We start from the raw sequence: 23,706 nt of genomic DNA, 5'->3' as shown, positions 1-23,706 counted from the left end.
AGATGTTCGAGAATAAAAGCGAGATGTCAAAGTAGTTAATAAGTGCTTTTCAAAAGCAAACACAACAAGACAACTCGCAGCTTTATGTGCTTATATAAAACGCTAAATCATCTCAGTCAGCTTCCACCCTTAGCCCTTCTCTATTCTATGAAGCTTCACAATTAGCAAAAAATGTTATATTCAAGTCTAAACTACCACAGATCAGTGTCTCCTGAACAAAAGCACATGCAAGTGGGTTTTGCTGATTAAAGATCAGCTGCTGAATCTGGGCCCTTAAGAACAGAAATACATTTCCATGGTTTGAATATCCAGGATCTCTGGAATAAAGTTCCAGACTTTAAGAGACAGAGCATATTTTAAAGATATCTAAAAAAAGTTCAGACTGTATTTACATTTCCGCTAGAATACTGCGGTTTTAAGACAGAGATCAAACTTCACATTATAAGGTCAAAACCAACATAAGCATTCCTTAGAATCAGACTTCAAATAGATATTTGAAGTTATCCACACTTTCTTGTTTGCGAGTTCAAAGAATTGCTGATCATAAAGCAAACCTGAAGATATTAAATCTTCTGAGTACAAATTTCACAAGAGACAATGTGTGCATGCAGGAGAATTGAGTCCTTCGTTTAATATGGCAAAAGTTTGTAGAAGGTAACCATAAGCACACCCTTTCCAAATGAAACTAGCTTTTATTGTGAACGCAAAAGACAGTGTGTTAACTTAAAGCACCGTTCACTTAGATGTGCTTTCCAAAAGGCCTTAAGCAGGATTATACTGATTTAAATAAAGTAAATTAGGCAAGTCTTTGCACTCGAGCTTCCCACACAAATAGGATTTGCCAAGCCTTTTGAGTCTAATCAGTGGTACAATCATACAGGTACACAAGAGACTGACTCAGCGCGCGCACACACACACTTCTAGACTCACCAGCGAGAGCTGACTTTTGTCTGACCACAGAGAATTACCTCCTAAGCCGGTCAGTCCAAGTCTCCATCTACCTGGAAGCCATCCATCCAGCAACACTGGGCTACTGTGCATCGCCGTTCCACTTCATTACATGAAACACAAACCCCTTGCTACAGGCATTGGGTAACTGATACTGTATCACTGAAGTCAATGGTAGCAAATCAGAAACTCTAGAGTATATATGAATAATAATAGGTGTTTGTGTTTCCTTTCCCAAGTGCTGACGGTTTGGAGGGGTATTTCCCCCACCACCACTGCTGGACTATAATCACATTAATTTCATCGTGCCAAGGCAAGCTGTTCAAGAAGCTTTGCAGCACGTTTGGCTTAATAATCCAGGGTGGGGTTTTGGGGTTTTGTTTTGAACTGTCCAAGATTTGACAAGAAAAAGAAAATGAAGGTAATATGTGTAACTGTCAGGAAAATTACATTTACAGCAAAAGATGGCAAGGCCATATCTAAAAGCTTTAACAAACAACCAAGCCCTTTAAATGACCAGCAGCCTAAATAACTTTGCCCTATTTCTGGGCATAAACTTTTATCAACTGGTAATATAGTGAGAAAACCAGGTTTTCTCCTTTGGTTTCACATTAATCTTGGGTCACAGTTAAAACATGACACTGCATCAACTGTCCTCTCCCCCATTTCCTTTTCACAGCCGTTGCTGTGTCGGCTGAAGCATTCGTTCCTAGGATTGAGCATTGATAGCCGGCGTGTCTAAGAGAGCTACAAGGAAAAAAAGCCTGCCAAAGCCTAAAAGCAGCTCACCTTCGAAATCACCTAACCCCCAGCCTCAGCTCCTCCAGCAGCTATGCCAGTCCACTCCAGGGCATTAGCAGAAGTAGGGAGTTGCAGTGACTCTTTGCTGCTAATGAGTCAAGGAAATTCAGACTTTGTTTAACCTTCCATATCTTAGATTTAGACCAATACTAAAAGGCAACCCTCAAGAGCTACAAAGAGCACTCTAATTCATACCAGTAGTTGAGTCACAGCAAACCAGCAGCCCAGCCAGGATAATTCCTTGCTGAATATACCTACATTTGTTTCTGTAAGGGGCTACAGTTTGCTTTTAATTATTCACAATGCTTTGTAATCTACTTGGATGTGTATATTGTACATACACACAGCAGATTTAGTTTTTAAAAAAATAACCAAGTCTCAGTAATTAGAGAGCTGATTGTAGTGCTGATTGCAGCTGATTGCTGATAGTATTTAACAGATACTATCTTTGAACATTTTGCAAGACCCTGTAATGCCCCAATCCTGTGCAGATTGACACACAGGATTCATCTAAAGGCATATCAAGCTAACAAAGCTATTTGCTATCAGGAAGCATTATTATACGCTTACTCGGAGCTCAGATCCAGATTCAGCTCAGAAAACTACAAATGATTCAGCTTTAAGCGCACAAAGAGCCTCACAAAGTCAAAGCAGCAGTCGTGTACCGATTACTTTGTCTAAATTGTGGCCTACAAGTCCAGCCCAACAAAGCCAAGCAAGCCTAAACCTGATTGCGTAAACTGAGACCATCCGCTTCGCTGCAATTACCTATGGCAATAAACACAATAGTCTAGGAAGCAGAGGCTTGCAGAAACAGGCCTCCAGAGAAAAAAACAGCACCCTGACGACTCTGGTCTCTGCTCCTCGTCCTTCCACAGACCATTCCGACAGCTCAGAAGTCGAGCAGCTCACAACCAGGTATTAGACACCAGTGTCTGCTATCGCCTGGTCCACCGATCCGCCACGATGCATCAGTGGGCCCTAGGGACTGAAAGGCAACGAGGACAAGGTAACAGAGCTGACAGTTAAGCCAAGCGGAGTACATGCTTGCTTAATTTTAAAGCACATTCTTAAGGGTTTTCTGGGTCAAAGCCAGGATAATCCATATCTTATGAGATCGAGCACCTCTGCCAGTTTTAGATCAAAAATTTTATATGACTATTTCAGTGATACCATTAACTACTTCACAAGGGCAGACTTTTACTCAATACTCAGGACTCTATAGTAAGACGAATTTTTCAGGGCTAGTCAAAGTTGCATGGGCCATTTTTGAAGCAAAGACCCACTGGTATTGGTGTGAGTTTTCTTACTGATTTAAATGGATGCTTGACCATGCTGCTCTAAACGAAGGTGGGCATCAGGAGACTAATACGATAATATTAAGAATATTAAGAAGCATATAGGGCTTCCAAGTAATCTCTCTGGAGTAGTTATTTATTACATAAATCATCTTAATTTTATTATCTGGGCCCCAATCCCATGGCCTACACAAATTGAGAAAATAGTCCCACTAGGGACTATGTGTAATGCGGTCCATTACTCATACCAAACAGATCAAGCACCCTTAGAAAGCTAATTTACAGAGAAAGTTTCCAAATTTCTCTAATCATATTTTCAAAACTTTAGAAGGAAGACAGTAAGCAATTACAAATCATGCAAACGTACATACTCAATAATCCATATCATTTTAAAAAGTAGACTAGAATTCTAAGAAATGGCTCACGGCAACAGCCATTGAATTAATCATATTTACTTCAGTGTCTTTTTCAAATAATTCCTATCTCAGCATTCGACAGTACCCTTGACATTTGTCTTCCTAGTTAAAAACACTGCAAAAGACAAACCACAATCCTCTGTAAACTGATGTTCAGGGGCATCACTGTTTACTGATGGGTTGCACCTAATCACATCAAAACAATAAAAGAAAACTTGCTTTCTTTGCAAACGCATGTCAGATTTCTTTAATCTGTGCATTTACTAAACTGCATAAACTGAAAACTGGTGGTTTGATGCAATCAGCACAGTGCCATTTAAAGCATAGCACATCACAGCACTCTTAAGTCTTTTTGGAAATACCTCTGCTGCTCAGCAGCACTAGCTGTCCACCAGTTGCTGTTCCACATGCTATTGCCAATCAGCTGCATTTGCTGTAGCGCATTCCAAAGTTTACTAATTAATCTCTGCACTAAACCCCACCGATGGCTGGTTGCCATTTGAAATGATCATCATCTTTTATTTAAAGACATAGTGACCCTACAGTCAAAATCAGACCTTATTTGTAAAAAAAGGTGTGCCAAATTTCAGGTAATGAAATCCACTTCAATAACAATGAGGTGTTTTTTTTAAAACTGGACAGAGGCAATCGTTAAGGGTTTGAGGGTGTCTGTATTAGACATACTAAGTTATTTCAATGTTAATTGTCAGGAATCGAGCAAACCCTTGCATTTTGACCTAGGAACTACATTCAACCGAGGGTATGAGATGCAAACTTCTGGAAGAGGGACCACTCATTTCTTGCAAAACAGCATACATGCTTTGAAGTCATGTGTTTTAACGATTCCAGCTTATTGCTACATTTCATATGAGGTTTTAAATATTGATTTCACCCAGTCCAACCTCTCACACCATTGTTACAGGCTGCTCTCATTCAGCGGTGCATACTGGCTCCGTGACCTTCACAATGACCTCTACAAAAGCAGTTGTGCATTTTACTGTGGTGTAAATCCTCACAGACAAGTCGAACCTGTTCTTTTTGGCATCCAGCCCTTTAGATGAATACTCTGTGGAGATTTATTATGAAAGGGGAATGAAGGGGCATTATTGCACAACATTCATCCCTTGCATACGGCTAAGTTCCATCTCTTACAACTTCTGAAGGCTTTTAAATAAACAGATCTTCTTAATTACACAAATTGTTCTTGCTTCTCACCAATTTTCTGTAATTAAAATACACTGTTGTTTACAAAAAGGTAGACATGCCCAGAAAAAAAGCATGTGTGCGAAGGTGTTTTATATTATTATTAATAAGTAATATTCATACTTCCTGTTACTATACATGAGGGATTAGTGTTTCCTAGCACAACATTCACTTACAACACTGAAGTATTATTCCACATTGTAGCAACACACACTGCCCTAAAAGGGTCCATTAATTATTTTTGTAATGCCATGAAATTGCTGCAGGATATTAGACTGTCTCTATAAGAAACACACTCCTATGGTAAAATGATGAATGACAAAGTCTGCAGGTTTTTAATTAGATTTCAGAACAGTAAGAAAGTATTTACAAGGTTATTTTCCATGGCCTTAGCTTAATACTTTGCTTGCCCTTATGCAAATAATAAGAAAAAAAAAATCAAGATTAATTGAATTGAAAAACATAAAAGCATAAAAGAATTGTGAAAGGGGCAGATTTTATAAAGTCAATGAATCTGCCAAAGTGGTCAGAGTAGTAACCCTATCATTCACATTAGCCACATTCCTTCAGGATTTCTAATTGATCCTTCAGCAAAATGTGCCCTTCTAGGGAAGGTGGGGAAGCCAAAACAAAAAACCACCCAAAGTTGCATTGATACTCCAGTCCAAAAATCTTGTTCAAACTGGCTTTATCTGATAGTTGCTTGGTATTAACCAGAAACGAAGCATTTTGAGTGAAGCAAATATTCCCTCATCTAAATCTCTGAATTCCCCTAAAAATCTCCCTCCCCCCAATGTCAGCTGTCACAGACAATTGACAATGCACACACACATACCTCTGACTGCAAAAATAAAGAACTGCTGTGTGTGTCTCTCCCTGTCACCCACAGGCGATGCCAGGTATGGGTTCTCTCTCCCCTTCCTAAGTGTATCAGCTGGTCATTCCTTAGCTTTCCTGCTCCTCCTTTTCTGCTAGCAAAATCAAAGACAACAGAGTGCACAATAGCAAAAACTTCCCCATACAAAAATACCAGAAAATACACTCTCCTCCCACCTTTCCCAGGTCCATACTGCACTTTCACAGCTCCAGGGCTGCAGACAGATATTTCCCCAAACAGAATATGCAGCAGTGTTTTTTCCAGTCTAAAATCAATTCCCACCTGTAGGTCCAACCATTACCTCCAGCACAGCCCACTCCTTCATTTCTAAGAGATGGAGCTGAAGATAATAGGTCATGTAGTGTTGTATTTAACAACAAAGATAAAGTATCCTGAGTTCTAAAGGGGGTTTCTTCCTACAGAAGAAATTTCCCATTCTGAAAAGTTGCAGTTGTTGTGTACTTTGCCTGTTCATAAATAAAAATAAACTAAATAAAAATTAATTAAAAGTGCAGCCACATTTATACTTTGTTATTCATGACAAACAAAACTCAGATACCACCAATATTTTATTCAGGGTCCTTTTTTAAAAAAAATTCCAAAGGTTTTCCATTAGGTGATAAACAGACTTAATGCCAAAGTTATAGCTGGCATCTCAGCTACAGCTGAAGTTAGTTACACAGAGTTTAAAAGCAACCAACAGTTAAGTGGGTACAGCACTCTTCAAGAATATTTGTTACTTTAAAAGTGCCACATCTGTTTAATTTTGTATTTCAAATTCACGTAACTAACCAGACGCAAAACAGGTTAAAAATTAGCATAAAGCAGATGCTGTACACAACACTATCAATGAAACTAACCCGATACAACATTAAGCTTTAGTATAAACTGCACCTGGGGGGTGGGGGGGGGTACTACCCCTTATGCCAAGCAGATTTTAGAATTGCCTGATTTGAGAGAAATTCTCTTGGCCTCATCCTTTCTAGGCCTCAGATCCTACGTAAGTTCAAATGGGAATTCAAGCTCAAGGCATCATGCCCCAAAGAAGCAGATTAAGGTGAATAAGTGAAAACTGAATGGGTGAAAACGAAGGAAGCATGAAGTTCCCATTGCAATCCCCTCTACATCCTCCCATCAGCTCTCAAGCCAAGCACTCTTCCTCTGCCCCCCACCAACAAAAAACCCTAATCATGTTTTACAGGGAACAACCACAAAGGGGAATCCTTGGTGTGCAGGCACAGCCAAGATAGCGCCAACAGAGCTTGAGCACGGGGATCTAGATGTCGAAGATCTATGCCAAGATCTCCTCTGTCAAGCAGACAACACTGAAGCCCTCCAACTCTATCCATGTTAGAGTTTGTGTGTAGCTGCTGGAAAATCCAACAATAAAACTCCCCAAGTTATCCCTTTTCTGAACTTGTAGTCATGATCTGGCTCAAACCCCGCTCCAAATGAAAGTGGAGAAAATGTTACCACTCCCAGTTTCACTACTATCACGCTCTTACAGAAACTGCCACCTTTTTGGAAAGGCAGAAAATTCTTCAAATATTTACTAATCAGTTATTCAAACCTTGCTTGTCTGAACTCAAAGGGTCTATCACAGGGAGGCATTGCAAGCTGGACATCTTTATATATAGTCTTGGATGTGTGTGGCTTTATTTTTTTTTTATGCTAGCCATGTACACATGCCCACAGGTACACAAACACAGGCAGCCCTAAGCCCTGGTGCCAAAGACTGCCTAACGATGGTGAGGATCAGATGCCTACATTGATCCCTTTTAGATCTGTCAGCACGTCTACACGGCACAGACCAGCAGCTCTTGTTTACTTGAGCACTGGCTCTGACAGTCTTGCAGGGGATCACATTTCTGTGATTCTCTTTCTATGCTTTGGAGAAGAGAGCGGTGCTCTATTTATTTATGCCTCTCTTTCAAGAAATGAAACAGGAGAATGGACCTCAGACCTAAAAATATATACTGCTTTCCCCCTGTGCACAGCCCTCAGTTTTAAATTGTTCCTCCCTCCAACCTACTTACCTTTCCCCTATCTTCCAGTTCCACACACACCACCCTTAAATGTACTGTCTCCTGCAGGATCTACCTCACTATCCCAGAATAATACAAGAATCGTTATTCTTACACAAAGCCATCATTTAATTCTTTACTAATCATCGCAAATGTTGCAAGTTCCAGTTTCCTGGCCCCCATCCAGCTAATTTAGATAGATGGTTCCACATGTGCTCTCTGTCCTTCCATTTCCTGCCCGTACCACCACACACATTTGTCTAAGCGAGTCAAAGCAGGTTTCTTTGTAGTCACAATATTCTTATGTATTTTATATTTTTAAAGAAGAGCCTGCATAAAATAAAATCTATTACCATGCTATTATCTGCTTTGCAAGAAGCAGATGATTTTACTGCTCTGTCACACATTCTGCTGAACTATAAGGCATGTCACAAACTACACCTGAGCCTCGCATTTCCCCACCATACGAGTTACCTGTGTAGCAACTATGTTCAGGCAAAGCAGAACAATAAACTAAAATAGTCAATTCTCCACTTTGATATACTCCGTTATCCAGGTTTTATTTCTTTTAAAAAAAAATTAAGAGGAATAAAGTCAAACTTTCAGAGACCAAGGCACGCACTTCTTCATGAGAATAATTTCTCTTTCATTAGTAGCCAATGCTGTCAATATTCCTTTCCAGTGACACCTTGACTGACACACTAAGTCCAGACTAGGTATATATGGGGAAATTCACCTTTTGATGTCCAATGCCTATTGCCTAAAACAATATTCCTTTCTCCCACCCTCTGCACCTGAACAAACATTCTTGAGGAAAATTACTTTTGAAGTCTCCTTGGTACAGAACATTATCTCTTTGATCCAAAATATCTTTTGCTGCAAGTACCCTAGCACAATATGAACGCATCTTGGATGAGTACTGACTATTGAAAACTAGGGCCCCCAACAGCTCCTCTCAAATACAACTTTATTTTTAAATGTATTTTTAATTTACAAATGTGTTATTTTAAAGCTCAGAAGTTGACTCCTCTGAAACCCTGTAGCAAACATTCATTCATCTGCTGTGTTCACTTCGGCACAAGTTAAGGTGCAGAAAGGTGGTACCCACACACACACAGCATGGCCTCAATCAACACGCTGAAGATTTTCTCCTTGTAGGGAATTAATATATTAGTAAGGCTGGTGTACCTTGTAATAGAGATTAACGCAAAACAGAAGATGCTGTGGGAAACAGAAGTCCTGCATGTACACCCCTGCCTACAGCCAGAACCCTTGTTAACAGGGCAGGGGGGGTCACATTTGAAACCACCCAAGTGTGCACACACCATCCCCTGCTGCCCCCAGAGACCCGACTTCTTACACAGGAACTGATCCAGACAGATGAGTACCAGAACCCCCAATTCCCCAAATCCTTCTGTCCCAGAGCTCTCCTGCAATTCCCAATCCCATGCAGGAGCCCCTCAGCCAGGAGCTCCTCAGCCCTTCTTCCTAGAAACTCCCCTGTCCCACTCACTGCCACCTTTCTGCCAAACTCTGCCCCAAATCTCCCCCCTCAGAGCGACAGCCCCACGTCCCCCCATGTTCTCTCCAAAGCACCTCACATCCAGGTCCCCACCTCCTCCTCCTCCTCTATCCATCTCACCCGCCGCCCCATGCTTCCTCATCCCCACGAGCCCTAACCCCCTGCTCCACCACGACACCACTGCTGCTGCCGCCAGCACTTGATACCAACTTCCCTGCCACGTTTCTTTTTAAGTCCGGCAAGAATTTCAGAAAAGCCAGATGTAGGCTGCATTTACCCAAAATTTGTCTGAAGAAGGCCCTGAGAACAGGCAAGGAAGAAAATAGAGGCATATGGGAGACCTTTTAATTGTGCTGCAAGGTCGATACACGCTACAACATCGACAAATAGACTGTAGCTCATTAGGAAATGGAATAAAACCAGTCAGAGATAAGCCTGCCCACATGTGCCTAATAGACAAGTCTCTCGAAATCAGACAAACAGACACAACCCAACTGACTGTTGACTCAGAGGAATCTGTGAAGCTATTAGCCCAGCTCTGTCATTCCAGGTCACCAGCCTTTCTCCAGGTACACAACAGAGAAGATGAAGGAATGACACACAACTACTTTGATCAGCAGCAACAGAAGAAAGGATTAGACGAAAACATGTAGTGTTCTCACAAATGCAGAAAAGTGCTAAGAAAAAAGGATCATGGAAGAAAGATCACACATTCTTCTATGCAGACATATACAAATTTACTACTTTAGCTTGCCTAAATGGCTTCAAATCCTTCATTGCTTTTACTACAGTTCTTTAAATGCTCTTACTGCTGTCTTTTAAAGACTTTTCCTCTCTAGAGTCCTCTTCTCAGCTGATGAGTGCCATTTCACATCTAGTCCGTAGAGTGGAGACAGTCTATCAACCATTTGCAGAAGAAATCAATGCTTTTTTGTTAGGTAATGATTAAGGCATCTGACCTTATTTTTTTAAGATGTAAATTCTAAAATATTTAGTTCTGTGAAGTCCTCTTTACATAGGCATCTTCAAGTACATAAAAAGTTCCTACAAAGAGGCAGAGAACAACCTGCTTTTGGCACCTACCTAGACAGAAAATGGACTTGCATTGGGTCAAAGAAACACACAATTACTAAGTTTCCCCTAAAATGGAAAAGCAAGGGCAGTTAAGTGCTACCAGAGGCTGCCCAGGAGACTGCACAGTCTCCATCTCCGGAGGTCTTTTAGAACGGGTTAGACAGGTACCTGTCATGAAGTACCCAGACTCTGCCTCACAACAGGGGGGAAGGACCCCATGACCTCTCGAGACCCCCCACCCAGCACTATGATTATACAATTCCACGAATACCTACTGCAATTTTGGCACCAAAGCTTCTCATTTTATTCATTTTTCTTCCTCAACCTAAAATTCCACCCTTACAGAGGAACTTTGTCTGCTCTCATTTTTTTATATCATCTCTATCAAGACATAATGAGACTGCTTATACTCACACTTTTAGACAAGCTATTTATTTCTGTTTCAGCCCAGCACTACTTTCTGGTATGTTTACTTTTAAACAGTGCATCAAGCAGCACTATTTAACAACTTTTCGCATTAAAAATGTGGTTCAATAACTTTGCATTGCTCATTTAGCACAAACTCTAATATTTAACATTTATGATGTTTGCAACTCTTGGCCAAAGTATAGCATCAAAAGAGCATATATGCACTAAATTCTATCTTGTTAAAAAGAACAGCAGCACTGAAAAAAGTTATATTGGAACAATCTATAAATGTGTTTACATTATATGAATGATTTGCTGTTTCTTCACAAGGCATGTAGGAAGTCAGCACTTCTCAAATGTGTAAAGTATTTCCATGTGCTTAAAGCATGATCTTTCCAAAATAAACAATGATTGAGAAATTTTTTATTATTCTTTATTTCCCTGCCAGCTGTTTTTTTGGACTCTCCTCTCAGCCACCTTCTTTCTTTCAGTCAGATCTCTCCTTATTGCTCACAGTAACACCTACTCAAGCAATAGCATATTCAGAGCTATAAGACTCAGGAAGATCTCAGGCTGATTTAAACGGCATTTTCCTTAGATCACTTCACAACGTGTCTTTGTGCTATCGTAGCTAGTGGCAGGTCTGGCTGTTGCTTAGGATGGAATTTGGGCATCCTACGTTAGGACCTAACGCCCAGTTCCTGCTGCTCTGTCCCAGTGCCTGCTCCCATACAGACAGGAGAACAGATAACAGCCTGGCTGAACCCTTCCAGCAGCCTTCTCCCTACAAGTCTCGTCCTGTGCAGCACCTTTTCACAGGACCAAAACAACATGCTGCATGACATACAGCTGTACCTCTGAAATTTGATGGTAAAGAGTCTGGCAAGCAAGCTCTTAGGCAACTGCATAAATCAAACAGGAGAGTAAAAACCCAAACAAAAAAAATTTTAAAAAAGAAGAAAGACCCCCCCAAAAAAACAAACCCTGAGAACAGTACCATTCCAAAAAGTGACAGCTAAAGAGTAGATGGACTCCACTGCTGACTACAGCCACTTTACTAACAAGTACATTGGTCTTGCTGTTCGCTCCTGTACAATTAACAGTGTTGGCACTATTTCATTTACTAAATTCCAGTCATTACAGCTGTGCAAACTTATGGGCCTAATTTGTATTTATACGAATATGTGTATATAAACATATGCTGCTTTAGCCATGGAGCCTTAAAGCAAATGAACAAATATTTATTCTAACAGAGTAATATAAGAGAGTCCAACCATAAAACAGAATCAGGTCAAGCGGTTCTGATTATGTCTGTCCACCAAACAGCTTAATTTCAACTATGGCATCTTTCCTAAGGCATTCCAAACAGAAATCCTGCAAAGAGATACAGGGAGACATAGAACTGCATTTTCAAAATCCAGTCTCCTTTTCCAAGGCCAGCATTGTGTAAATGAGGGGAGAGGAAATAACAAATACTATCATTTACTTGGCCATTTTTTCCCCAAAAACATTTCTTACCTACATTAGGAAAAAAATTCATTAAGTCAATATAATGCACTTAATGTTTATCCACTTTGATATAATAGTAATTACTTAGTAAGGCCAGAACCTAATTAAATGTTTTAGACTTCAGTCTGTGGGCTGGAGTGCACAGGAAGCGTTCCGATGATAGATCACTTAAATAAATTTTATCTGGCATACACTTCAAAACCAGAGTTAAAAAACTTTAAGCACAGTTCTGCATGTATGTGCTTGACTCTTAACAAAACATCTTTATTTCAATGAAGGGCTAGAGATTTAGTATGACAAATATATTTACTACTGCTAATCATTCTCCATCATGCTAGTCAGAAGTTGCAGGCATATTAAATCTCATAGGATTATATATACAAGTGAGCAGTATGTGGATCACAGGACTCTAGAACACTGTCTAAATGCAGCGTGTTAGCCCTAACCTGAATTCTATCATTCAGCATTTTTGACGTCCCTTAGTTCATATATTTGAATTCCGTATCCATGTATTGTCAGAGATGGTGGAGATCCAACAGCCGCAATTTCTTTTCCCTTTTTTCTTTTCAGAAATAGGTATGCTTCTCAGCAGATCAATGCAATGCTCGTTGTTAAAAACAAGATAGATATTGATGACAAAAATTCAAAGCTAAAGCAACATGCAATATATATTCTTACTAGGAATCATGAGAAGGTGCTTAGCAACGGCAGAACCCCACTAGCAAAGTTGGTGTTACAGGGCTACATGCACCTGCTCTTCAAACATGCACCCCTGTGAATCTCCACTCCAGGGAAGCTGCTTGGCCAGAATGCTGGTTCTCTGAGCACCTTCATCCAGCGACCTGCGAGAAAGCACTGCGACTCCCCTCTCACTGGCACATTTGGGTCTCCTCTGCAATGGGACTCTGCTTCACGGGGCTGATGCCCAATCCAGTATGTCTGAGCACTGAGCCGGGATACAGCCACCACGCATGCAGACACCAAGGCTGCAAGGGCAATGCAGCAGCCTCATAGTATAGATTCAGGCAGACTCCTGCTGGAGATCTAGATAACGCTCAGTGCCCCTGAAAATTTTACCTTTATGTGCATGCTCTCTGAAACAAATACGCCTATTCCGAGAGGATCTATACACCTAAACACACTACTTCCTCTTGAAAATAAGGTGTTGTCATTTTGTTGTGATTCTAAACTATGAAGTGTTGTGAAAAGGGAAATATTCCACCCAGCTGCAAAAAAGAAATGTGTGTAGTACGAGTCAAATGAAGATTAAAAACAAAACACCAAATCTCAAAGAAATCAATTCCATCTGAAGTGTTTCGGCCTAAAGATAGACCAGCTGAGCTAACAGCAAAGGAAGGAAATAGGCTGGCTTTATTTATTTATTAACTTTAGGCAAATACTAAAAGCACTTTAAAAAAAAAAAAAAAAAAAGAAAAAACACACAACACAAACCACCAAACACACCACACCAAAACCAACAAACAAACCAACCAAACCAGAGCAGTAAGAATTGGCAAAGCAAGGCTGGAAGGCTGAAATGGTTCCCAGTCACACAGACAGGGTGGCAAAGCACCCTTGGGAGCTGCAGAGTAGTTGTAGTCTGAACATTAGTGCGACGTGCACTTCACTTACCTCAGAGTACCTGGCATATGTCTAGGCAACTTTGAAGGAGCACAATTGATTAAAAAGGTATTTTGACAGACTTTTTTGCATTTGGAACAGGATTTTGGATAATTGCTCCACAAGCTATAAAAGAAACAGACTGAAAAACAGGAGCAGCCGCTGAGCAGTTGTTTGCACAGGAAGCAATATTGTAGGAAAATGCAATAATGAAGAACAGTTAATTTGACCTGAGCTGAGGAGGTCAATGTTTTAAAAGAAATAGCTCCACATAACATAAAATAAGAACGTTATTTCCCATTAGAATAATATTGCAAGTGTAACACTGCACAAAATCTATTCCCTAACACTTGTTATCCTCAGCTTAGTGGTAACGTGCATTCCTGAGGTGTCCTAGACATCCTGTGTCTGACGCAGATCCATTCCTCTGAAATACTGATTCAACTGCTCTCTCCTGCGAGCTCCGGCTGCTTCAGACTGCACATTGCTCTCCCCAGCATTCAGCTACTAATAGCCTGAAGCTACAGGAACTGGAATAAAATCCTAGTAATATTCAGACACATAGAAAGTTAAATGTAACATCGCCGCTGTGATTTGGACAGGGAAGCAGAAGCTGAAGCAGATATTTCACTCTTAATTCGCTGCCATTCAGGGGTGCTGTTGACAGGAGATGGAGCCTGGCGCAGCGGAAGAGACACGAGGTTAGGAATTTAGTAGGGCTGGATCCTATTCCTCCTTCCGCCACTGCTTTGCTGTCTAATCCTGGGCGAGTACATCCCCTCCGGGCATCTGGTTCCCCTCCCTCCCTGACACATCTATTTAAACTGCAAATTCAGAGGGGTAGCAACCATCTTGGTAATGACGAAGCATGTGCAACACTCTACACTAATACTTCTATTAATAAATATTCCCACTGCTATTAAGTAATAAAACAAAAACCATGACAGAAATTGAACAGTCAATGATGCATTATATTAGTTCTGAGATATTTCGGTATGAAATGTAAAAAGGTAAACTCTCCCACGTGGTGGCAGGCCAGAGGACACTTATGCTCTTTTCCTGCGTATTTGGGCAATCCAATTAGAGGTAATTGAGTTTTTAACCACATGAAATTACTTCAAGAATACCATCACCATAGAGGCTGAATTTCCTGGGACGCTGGGGAAAGGGAACAAAGAAACATAAAACTGGAAGGAACAGAGAAGAGACAGGGTACCCAGCCTGAAACATGTTGAAGAGAGCATGCAGCTAAGCCAGTCTAAGGCATTCATATTTTTTACAAACATGTAAATAGCTGGGCCGCAGAGTCAAAGATTTGCATGTTCCCAGTTCAGTGAATTAAAGAGGAGTTAAATACATCCACACTTCTACGCGTTTTTAATCACAATGGTAATGTAAAGCACAAATCTACAAGCACCAAAAGGCTTCTACAGTCCTGTAAACATCAGAGACATAAATAAACCCTGAATTACTGTAATGAAATTAATTCCTGCTGCATTTGCAAACTGCCATTCATGTGCAATGCATGTGAGCACCTCTTTTACACATTAAAATTAGCTTCACATTAAAGCCACCTCCCAGCCAGAAATGGTCACTAAATTCACCAAGAAACAGAAGAACGGTTCTATTGCCAGACCTTAGATTTGTTTTGCACACCCTGATAAGCCCTAGAAATACTAGGAACGTCATTCACCTCCGACAACCTTTGCTGGTTTTGACAGCTACTAAAATCTAAAGTACAAGCATTGACAGGAAATAGTACTTTTAGGACTACTGCAACAATTAAGATTGCTACAGTTTCTTTTGTAGCTTTACACTGATTTGAGATTAGATTTAATACTTTTTAAATATAAAGACATGCTGAAAGCATATTTCTTAATATGATGAGCATGATAAACAGAAAACTCTGAAGCATTTTCTCCCCCCACCTAGAGAGGTAAATCAAATAGATTGATTAGGAAAGTATGTGTTGTGTACAGAAGATACAATTTACTGAAATAAAATTTAAAAGTTAATGAGCAGACTGCTAAGAAAAAAAAACAGCTTTCACTTGAAAGGAGCAAAGAAACCCAATTTAACAAAAGGAAACGTGAAGGAGACCCTATCCCCATGAACTAATTGTCTGTCTTGTTCTATAGGGGATGCTCTTGCTTAGCTTACAAGTGAAAGACACTCCCTCCTCCCCCTGAAAGCACAGGAACTCCACAACACTAATATGACACCTTAAATGAGCCAACTTCCTTGAGCATTGTCCAGGAGACTAGAATGGGCATGCCTCTTAATTCAGAAACCAAGAAACATGTCCAATTATCAGTCAGGCTGAAGAACATCTCTGACCAAGACCATCCCAGGAAAAACACTCATGTTCAAGCTGAAAAAAACCATGGATTGCCACAACTGGCATATTTTTATAGGCTTTGTGTAAACGCAAGCTCCGCATTAGCCAGCATCTCAGCTAGCTCTATCTGGATTCCTTTCTTTTGAAACAAAATTAAAGAAAACACCCACCAGAAAAGGTCAATGGTCAAACTATTATGAAAAAAAAAAGCACAGGGGAAGAACTTACATAATGATTCATTAAATGTGTGCTGCCGAAACCCTAACAGTGAGCATAAAACAGACTTTTCACAGAAACTATACTTAATTTGCAGAACTGTCGAGCCACACAGAGCATTAATTAGAATTGTATTTTTTAAGAAATTCTCAGTACTCCCCTAGAGCTACCCCCACCAATGTAAGTGGTGTGAACCCCATAGCTTAGAGAGGAACAAAGCTAAAGCAACTATAAAGAGTGCTGCCCTTGAGGGCAGGCCAACAAAAGCTCTACCTATTTCAAGTGTACACCTACGCAAAACAAATGGATTGAGCATCTCAGGTTTTTAGAAAAACATTCAACACGGAAAACAAGCATGTCATAAGGTGAGTGCCCAGGTGGGAATTCACCTTACGCTGTCAACCATGCCAAATCATGTACAATGAGCAGTACTGCTTTTTACAAAACTAACTCCGTTCTGAGCCAAACAACTTGCATTTGACTACAGTAACTTTCCAAGATACATCCCAGTCCTAATCTGGAAACATCAAGAACTAGATATTTCATTGCATTCCAGAGTCAATTTTAACAGTAAGGCCAATTAACCAGTGGAACATGGTGAACTTTCAGTCTTACTTGTTCCTTCAGTTCCTATTTAGATCTTATTTGCTTAACTAAGGTTACTAGTTTTTGCTACATTTACTGTTGCACTGTTCAGATTTGGCATGTTCTGTGTTAAGGAGGTACTTATTGTAAATTGAGTCATGTATTAACCTTCCCTTAAACTAGAGGCAGAACACAGCATGAAGCACATCTTTCTGCCTTTGAATAGACCTTTGCAGCTCCTCTTTGCGTTCTTTCTGATTTTTGCATTCAAAATGCCATCAGCAGAACTCTTCAGCCCATGAGTCTCCCCAAATACTGCATTCAGACAGAAAAGTCCTTTCCTATGTATTGCTGTACTATCCACATACCCAAGGCCCTCCCACACACACACGCTGTGGCTAAGGGTCAAATTGGTTTACTTGCTTAGCTAAACTTCCAAATCCTCTTCAGAGCCTCTTATTTACTCTTCTATTTATAATTTTGCATTTAGCCATATTAAAACACATTTCATTCAAATGAGGCTAGCTTGTCAAAGTGGCCCTGTAAACTGCCAGCTTGCACGTCACCCATAGAAATTCAACATCTGCTTCCAAACACTGAACTGTGTCCTAGTAGAACACCCACAGAAATATTCCTATGCTGTGGAAACCAACAACTACTTGAGAAATTACAAGTTAGCCAGTTAATTCATTTATTGTGCAGAACCTCAATATTGTTATTATTGTGTAATATGATTTCTTTATAGTTCTAAAAAGCAATGTCACGTAATAACCAAATCACGCACCCTATAAAGAAAATATGGAAACATTCATCTTTCTCAACAAAACTCGTACTTTCATTGGTGTAAAATCTGTTTTGCTTGATGTAATTCATTTTCCATAAACAGTCAGCAACTTCAAATATTCCTATCTTAACTTTATTGTTAACTGTACTTATTCCTAATTTTCTTTTCCAGTTGTTCTTTTTTAATCTAGGACTAAGGTCAGTCAGGGGGAGGTTTTTGTTTGTTTGTCTGGGACTGAACAAATTGAATTAGTTATCTACTCACACTTTCTGAAAACTGATTGTTACTTTAGCAGTGATCTGCAGTATCCCCTATTATTCCAAATGTTAAAATGTAAATGTCGTGATGCTAGAAATCTCCTCATCCAAGTCTTTCACCATTCCTGGTGAAGTTTACTTAGCACTGCAGATCTGAAATGTCCACTACCGCATACTGCATTTAATATTCATTTACAAATGCATTAGGAAGTACTTCCATTGTCCTCATCATGTAGCATAAGCTTGTCTTCTTGCTTTTCCCAGAAGAAAGGCCAACAGCTTTAAGAAATTCTGACAATATATTTTAACAGCAAGAAAAAGTACAGGCATTCAGTTAGAATAGTTTTTAAACAGAACAACAAACATTTTCTGTCCACTAGCTTTTCTACACAAATAGAAAAGGTCTCATGAAGAATATCAATCTCCCCCAGACTCAGATTTTAAAAGAAAAAGGAAGAAGATACAGTTTATACTACAGGAAAACAAGAAAACAACCTGCACAACTTTACAAAAGCTGACACTACTTTTGGAAAGATAAGCTGCAAATGCTTCTGCATTGTGAACCCTCCGGGGGATAATGAACACAGCACAGATATCCCTGACAAAATAAATTGATTAGTTGATGGGAGACTAGTTTGATGCAAAGGTTTTTGCTTTGCCAACTTCTTGGTTTGTTGAGGAGGGTAGAGAGTGCTGGTTATTTTCAAGACATCGTTTACCATTATCAATTCTAAAATACAAAGTCTAAAAAAGTGCAGAGATTTAAAACAAAACAAAACAGGAAACCAGTAAGGTGCAAAGACGACCAGTAACTCATGCTCCCACCCCTGAACCACTACCCCCAAAACTCCACATTTCATACACAGGCTGATGTGTACTTGTACCATGTCATGATAAAGGACAGGAACACTGACACATCTTTAGCTGTCACTGTAGCAGTAACACACTTGCAACAATACTTGTTGCTTCCTAGCGTCCAGTAACAATGAAAATAGCGTCCTTAACCACTCGGCATCATTTTCTAAATTGTCCGTCCCATACTCACAGATTATTCCAGTGCTTAAAGTAATCTGAAGAAAGTGCAGCCTATTCTTGAACTTCCAAAATTTCAACTTCCAGAACTGGTACACAAATGAGACAAAAATAATTCAAGGACACTGCAACTTTGCAGGGAAAGAGGTATAGCTTGGTTTTTGACAACTATGTAATAAAAATATTTCATATATTCCAACCAGCAGAATGATGAAATTCTTCGATTAATTCCTAATTACTTATTTAATTGGAAGAGAACAGTCTATTTCATATAATATGCAACTCAGGCTTAAACAACCTCTAAATTTCATATGAGGAAATCCTCAGTCTTTTGAAAGGCATTAAAAAAAAAAGAAACAAGCAAGTCTTACCATTTTGATGCCAGTGGAAAACGTGACTGGTTTGACAGGTTTGGGTTTTTCCAGTTGCATTTCTAGCTGAGTAGATCTGTCCTTATGCTGAGCTAAAAGCAGTGAAGCAGGAAGACTGGAGCTCTCCTGTAAACATGAGGAACAAATTTGAATGCTAAACAAAACCAAATATTAATTAACACTGCATATTCTTCAAAAGTGCAAGCCGTGTCTGAAAGGCCATCACTAGCAGAGCAGTGTAGTGCTAAGTATCCTATGAGAAACAGTTTACAGAAAACGATCATTTTCAGTAATAAGAAAAAGCTGCAGCAACCCCATAAATCAGAGTAACCTGCAAACAACCATTTTTATAGAATCCACATTAAAGACAATATAACAGGCTCCTTATTCCAACTGGCCAATACAACTGTATTTATTAAAATAAAACAAAAATTAGAACTTAATCAGAGAAGGAATAATACCAAGTAGTATAACTTGGATCAGATGTTTATCTAAGACGCATTCTTTCTACCAATGAACTCAGACCAGTTTGAAATTGTTTCCCATTAGATTTCACCTGAGGCCGTTTGGAAATGATCCTTGCTCTGCTTTGCACAATGGCACTATTGTAAATGCAACCAACAGCATATTTATTTTCTCCTTCACCAACTTATTTTTAGGGAAGCCAGCCAATTTAAAAAAAAAATATAAAAAGTAGTAAAATGAATAGTTAAGCAAATGAACTACTTAAATTCTCAGAACAGAATGATTATTAACATACATATACGTAACTGCATTCTTGAGAGTCAGAAAATTATTGGCCAAGTAATTTTCTAGTAAACTAATGCAACTATCCACACGCACACCAAAAGCCTTGAGACTTCCTAGGTAGAATGACCATAAAGTTGAGAGCAGGGAAGTTCAGATGGATTCTTCCCAGACTGCTCTAGCGCAGTATTTTACTCGTAAGGCCCTCAAACGTCATGTATACTTCTGTTTCATGGGACCAAGCAAATACTGAACTATGAACCATATTTGTCAATCACAAAACCAAACTAAACTTTAATAAACTGGACCGTGATTTTTTACTTATTCAGCTCAGGGTAAGAAGTTGGAATTTTTTAATGCCGTGAGATGCCTTGCGGTTCATGGTATCCTACAGAAATCTTCTGAAGTGATCATGAAGAACAGTCATGTTGTACACTGACTTTTCATATCACTCTCCAGTCCCCTTTCCTCTCTATTTTTTTGTTACACTCCCTTTGTCTTATGACTAGATTGCAAGTGCTAAAAGCAGAAAAATCTCAGCTGACAGAGCTGGTCCAGAGTCACAAATACAACTAAGGCATAGGATCCTACTCACATTTCTGTGATTAAATGGGAGGAGTGGAGAGAAGAGGTTAAAAGCCTAAATTGTAATAATAAGAGATGCCTAATTTCTGTACAACTGGGAGAAAATTTGGACCATGAAAGCACTAGGTTACAGTCTGCATCTTCAAAGTGTTGTACATATCCGTAACCACCATGCAGCAGCATATGCTGCTAGCTGTCAGCAAAGTTTAAGGATGTTGGATTCTTTTAATCACCAGATTTAATATGCTGGGGGAGAAGGGAAGAGTGGGAAGCATTCTCTGGTTCATTTTGTCCTCTCATATTCCTTAAACGTTCCCTGCATTTCTAGTACAATAACTAAAGGAAGCCAATTTTTACACTAACTTCTCAAGAGTTCACACAATGACCGGTAACCAGATTACACAACTGTGGGAAACCCCCACTGTGCCAGAAAGCCACCAAGTCCGTGATTGTTTGTCCTTTCGAATAAGCACATAGCCCTTCTGTTAACTATTAACACACATGAAAGGTCCAATTCCGTAAGCATGTATCCATACTAGCAGTTTTCTGTATGGGAAAACAAACTGTCTAACAGTATGAACAAAGCTAGTTATATGCAAAAATTTCTAAAAGATTTGTCTCAAAAACCCTGAGGTTCTAATAAAAGTGTGGACACATGATGTCTTTAAGGCACTTTGCCCTTTGCTTGACTCCAAGCTATGCCACAGCCCAGGAAAAACCTGCCTCTGCCACGTGCTGCAATGCCATTTTGCTCATGCCTGGGAAGTATGGGCTCTTGAAGAGGAGAGTGCAAGTCCCACAACACAGAAGACATCCAAGAGCACATCTACAACCTCCTGTATGCAAGTGAGAGGGTTTATAGAGTAAATAAAGGAAGCGCTTTAATATTTTACTCAGCCCCAATTATCCAAGTCTAGAAGGTTAAAAATAAACCCAACACAAAATAAAACACACACACACCCCTCTTCCAATGATACATAAAATGCATTTGAGACTACAAGTCTAAATTACAACAAGGCATTGTGCTTTTAAAGTGAGAGGTTTTATTGTAAAAGAGGTCACTCAATGAAGGTAATATAAAATCTGCATAATTTAGTACTGGGAGGCAAAACAGGCAATAGCCTAGGCAAAGCACCAGTAGCCTGCAGAGCCCCAGCCGCCTGCGATGCCTTGCTCACCTCTCCAGCAAGCGAACCTGCCCTTCCCCTCCCTGCTCCCAGCCGAGGACAGGTTCTTGGAGCCTCTGCCCCAGGTCCAGTCCTTTCTGCATGAGCCACTGCACTCACCAGGCTGACCAGGAACCAGAGCCTGCTGCACGACATTTTAAATACCAAACGTTTCTGTGCCTTTTTCCCTGCCTCTGCATTATCTAAATTATAAGCTCCTTGAAGATGGGACAGTATTCTCAAACACGTTTTTAAAAAACTGAGACCTTTACTCAATATGATAATACCATAAATAACACATACAAGAAACTGTGAATCTCCTCAGACATTAGGATTTAAGCACCAAAGGCAAAAGCCTCTTCTTGGAAGAGGAAAGACCCCACATCTCTACCTGCACCACACAAAAAATTTTGTCTTGGATCTTCTCTTGCTGCCCAGTATGGGGAAGTAATCTTGACAAAAATGACCAAGACCCAGGTCATGTGGGCTGTAGGCTCCCAACACCAGGTGATGTGTCCAAAAGAGACAATTCAAAGCCAATGGGTGAAATGTCAGCTTCCCATCTTTCTTTACACTCACAATCCTGCAAGACAGTTGTTTTGCCACTGGTATCACTGTAGCCGGAACTTAGTCCTTGTTGTTTTAGCACAGTACCAGCAACCACAGATGTAAGATTTTTTGATTTTTTTTTTAATGTAACTCTTTACACTGCTACTGCTTATGCTTGGCTTTTGCTGCATTTCTCAATTAAGTTTTACTTATGACCAGCTTCATTTTCAGATTTGCAGCACAGCATTAGAGGGATTTCAGAGACCATAGGAAATGTTTATTTGTTTAACAACTGCTGGTTTTCCACAGACTTTGTAAGTCATTATACAAACACTTCAGTGCTGGTTTTATAAACCTTTAGTATTACAAAACAAGTTTTGGGTCAAATTTAAGTTGACAGTGCCCCTTCATAAACAGAGACACCACTTAAAATCGCCCAGTTTCCTTCCTCCGTCTTTAAAAATCACCTTTCTGTTGTTTTTAGAATATTAAGATATGTTTTAATAGCAATACATATGCAATCACAGTAAAAACTACCTATTTTGGTCACGTTTTAAGGATTATTTATAACCATTTTTTCCGCAAGCCATCTGGTGAAGTAGGTTTCCAGTAAAACCAACTGCTGTGTTAAAAAAAAAAAAAAAAAAAAACACCAAAAAAAACCAACCCCCACATGCACCCCACCGCTGGTCTCTAGTAACTTTAGAGTGTATTTTAGAACAGGATTGAATTAAGTCAGAAACCAGTTCAAAATCCCTATTCTGAGCCATTAAATTCAAGTTCATAATGGAATTTTTATTAATTGATCCACTACTCAAACTATTCCTAATTATGTGGATTGTAAGCACTTTGACCTTTAAAGTGAAAAGAGACTGCTGGATGCAAAGTTACAGACTTGAGAGATTTTCAAAGAACCTTTCTGCTCATCTCTGCTTTTGTCTACAAAAAATGAACACCAGCTCCTTTCAGCAAAACCAATGATGGGTTGCCAGTACTCCTGGTTTAGAAAAAGGTAGCTCTTCAGGAGGCCATGAAACTCCTAAATCGCACATTGATGCTCTCTCTTCATGTCAGTGCCTTCTGCCGTGGTTTGAAGAGGAACTCTACCAGGAAAAGTAGAAAAGCATCTGTATCTTGAATAAGAACTGAGAATACAAAGCAGGAATCAACACTATATTAATGTGAGAGAAACTGAAATAAGAGAGAAATTCTGATTTACATCTGCCAAGTAGCTTTAAACCACATTGACACAGCTGCACACATGTATGCATGCATACATGTCTCCTTTTTTCTGATTTCCATCAGGGTTACACACAAACCATCCTCATGGGTGTCAGAGCATGTGAATGTGTGTGCATGCATGTCTGTACACACAC

The 23,706-nt window shown here is 39.7% G+C and overlaps 1 protein-coding gene across 2 annotated transcripts in view; it reads right to left on the bottom strand.

Moving 5' to 3' along the window:
- Nucleotides 1-23,706, bottom strand: part of MNAT1 (MNAT1 component of CDK activating kinase) — a 127,184-nt gene that overhangs the window by 49,070 nt on the left and 54,408 nt on the right. For both annotated transcript variants that reach the window (XM_075029618.1, XM_075029617.1), the window contains one exon: nucleotides 19,284-19,409. In XM_075029618.1, coding sequence (XP_074885719.1) covers nucleotides 19,284-19,409 — 126 coding nt within the window. The remainder of the gene's footprint in view (nucleotides 1-19,283; nucleotides 19,410-23,706) is intronic.

The sequence above is a fragment of the Buteo buteo genome, chromosome 6, assembly GCF_964188355.1.
Source record: "Buteo buteo chromosome 6, bButBut1.hap1.1, whole genome shotgun sequence".
Taxonomy (NCBI): domain Eukaryota; kingdom Metazoa; phylum Chordata; class Aves; order Accipitriformes; family Accipitridae; genus Buteo; species Buteo buteo.
Note: the sequence above shows the minus strand (reverse complement) of the source record. Positions and strands in the feature narration are given on the sequence as shown.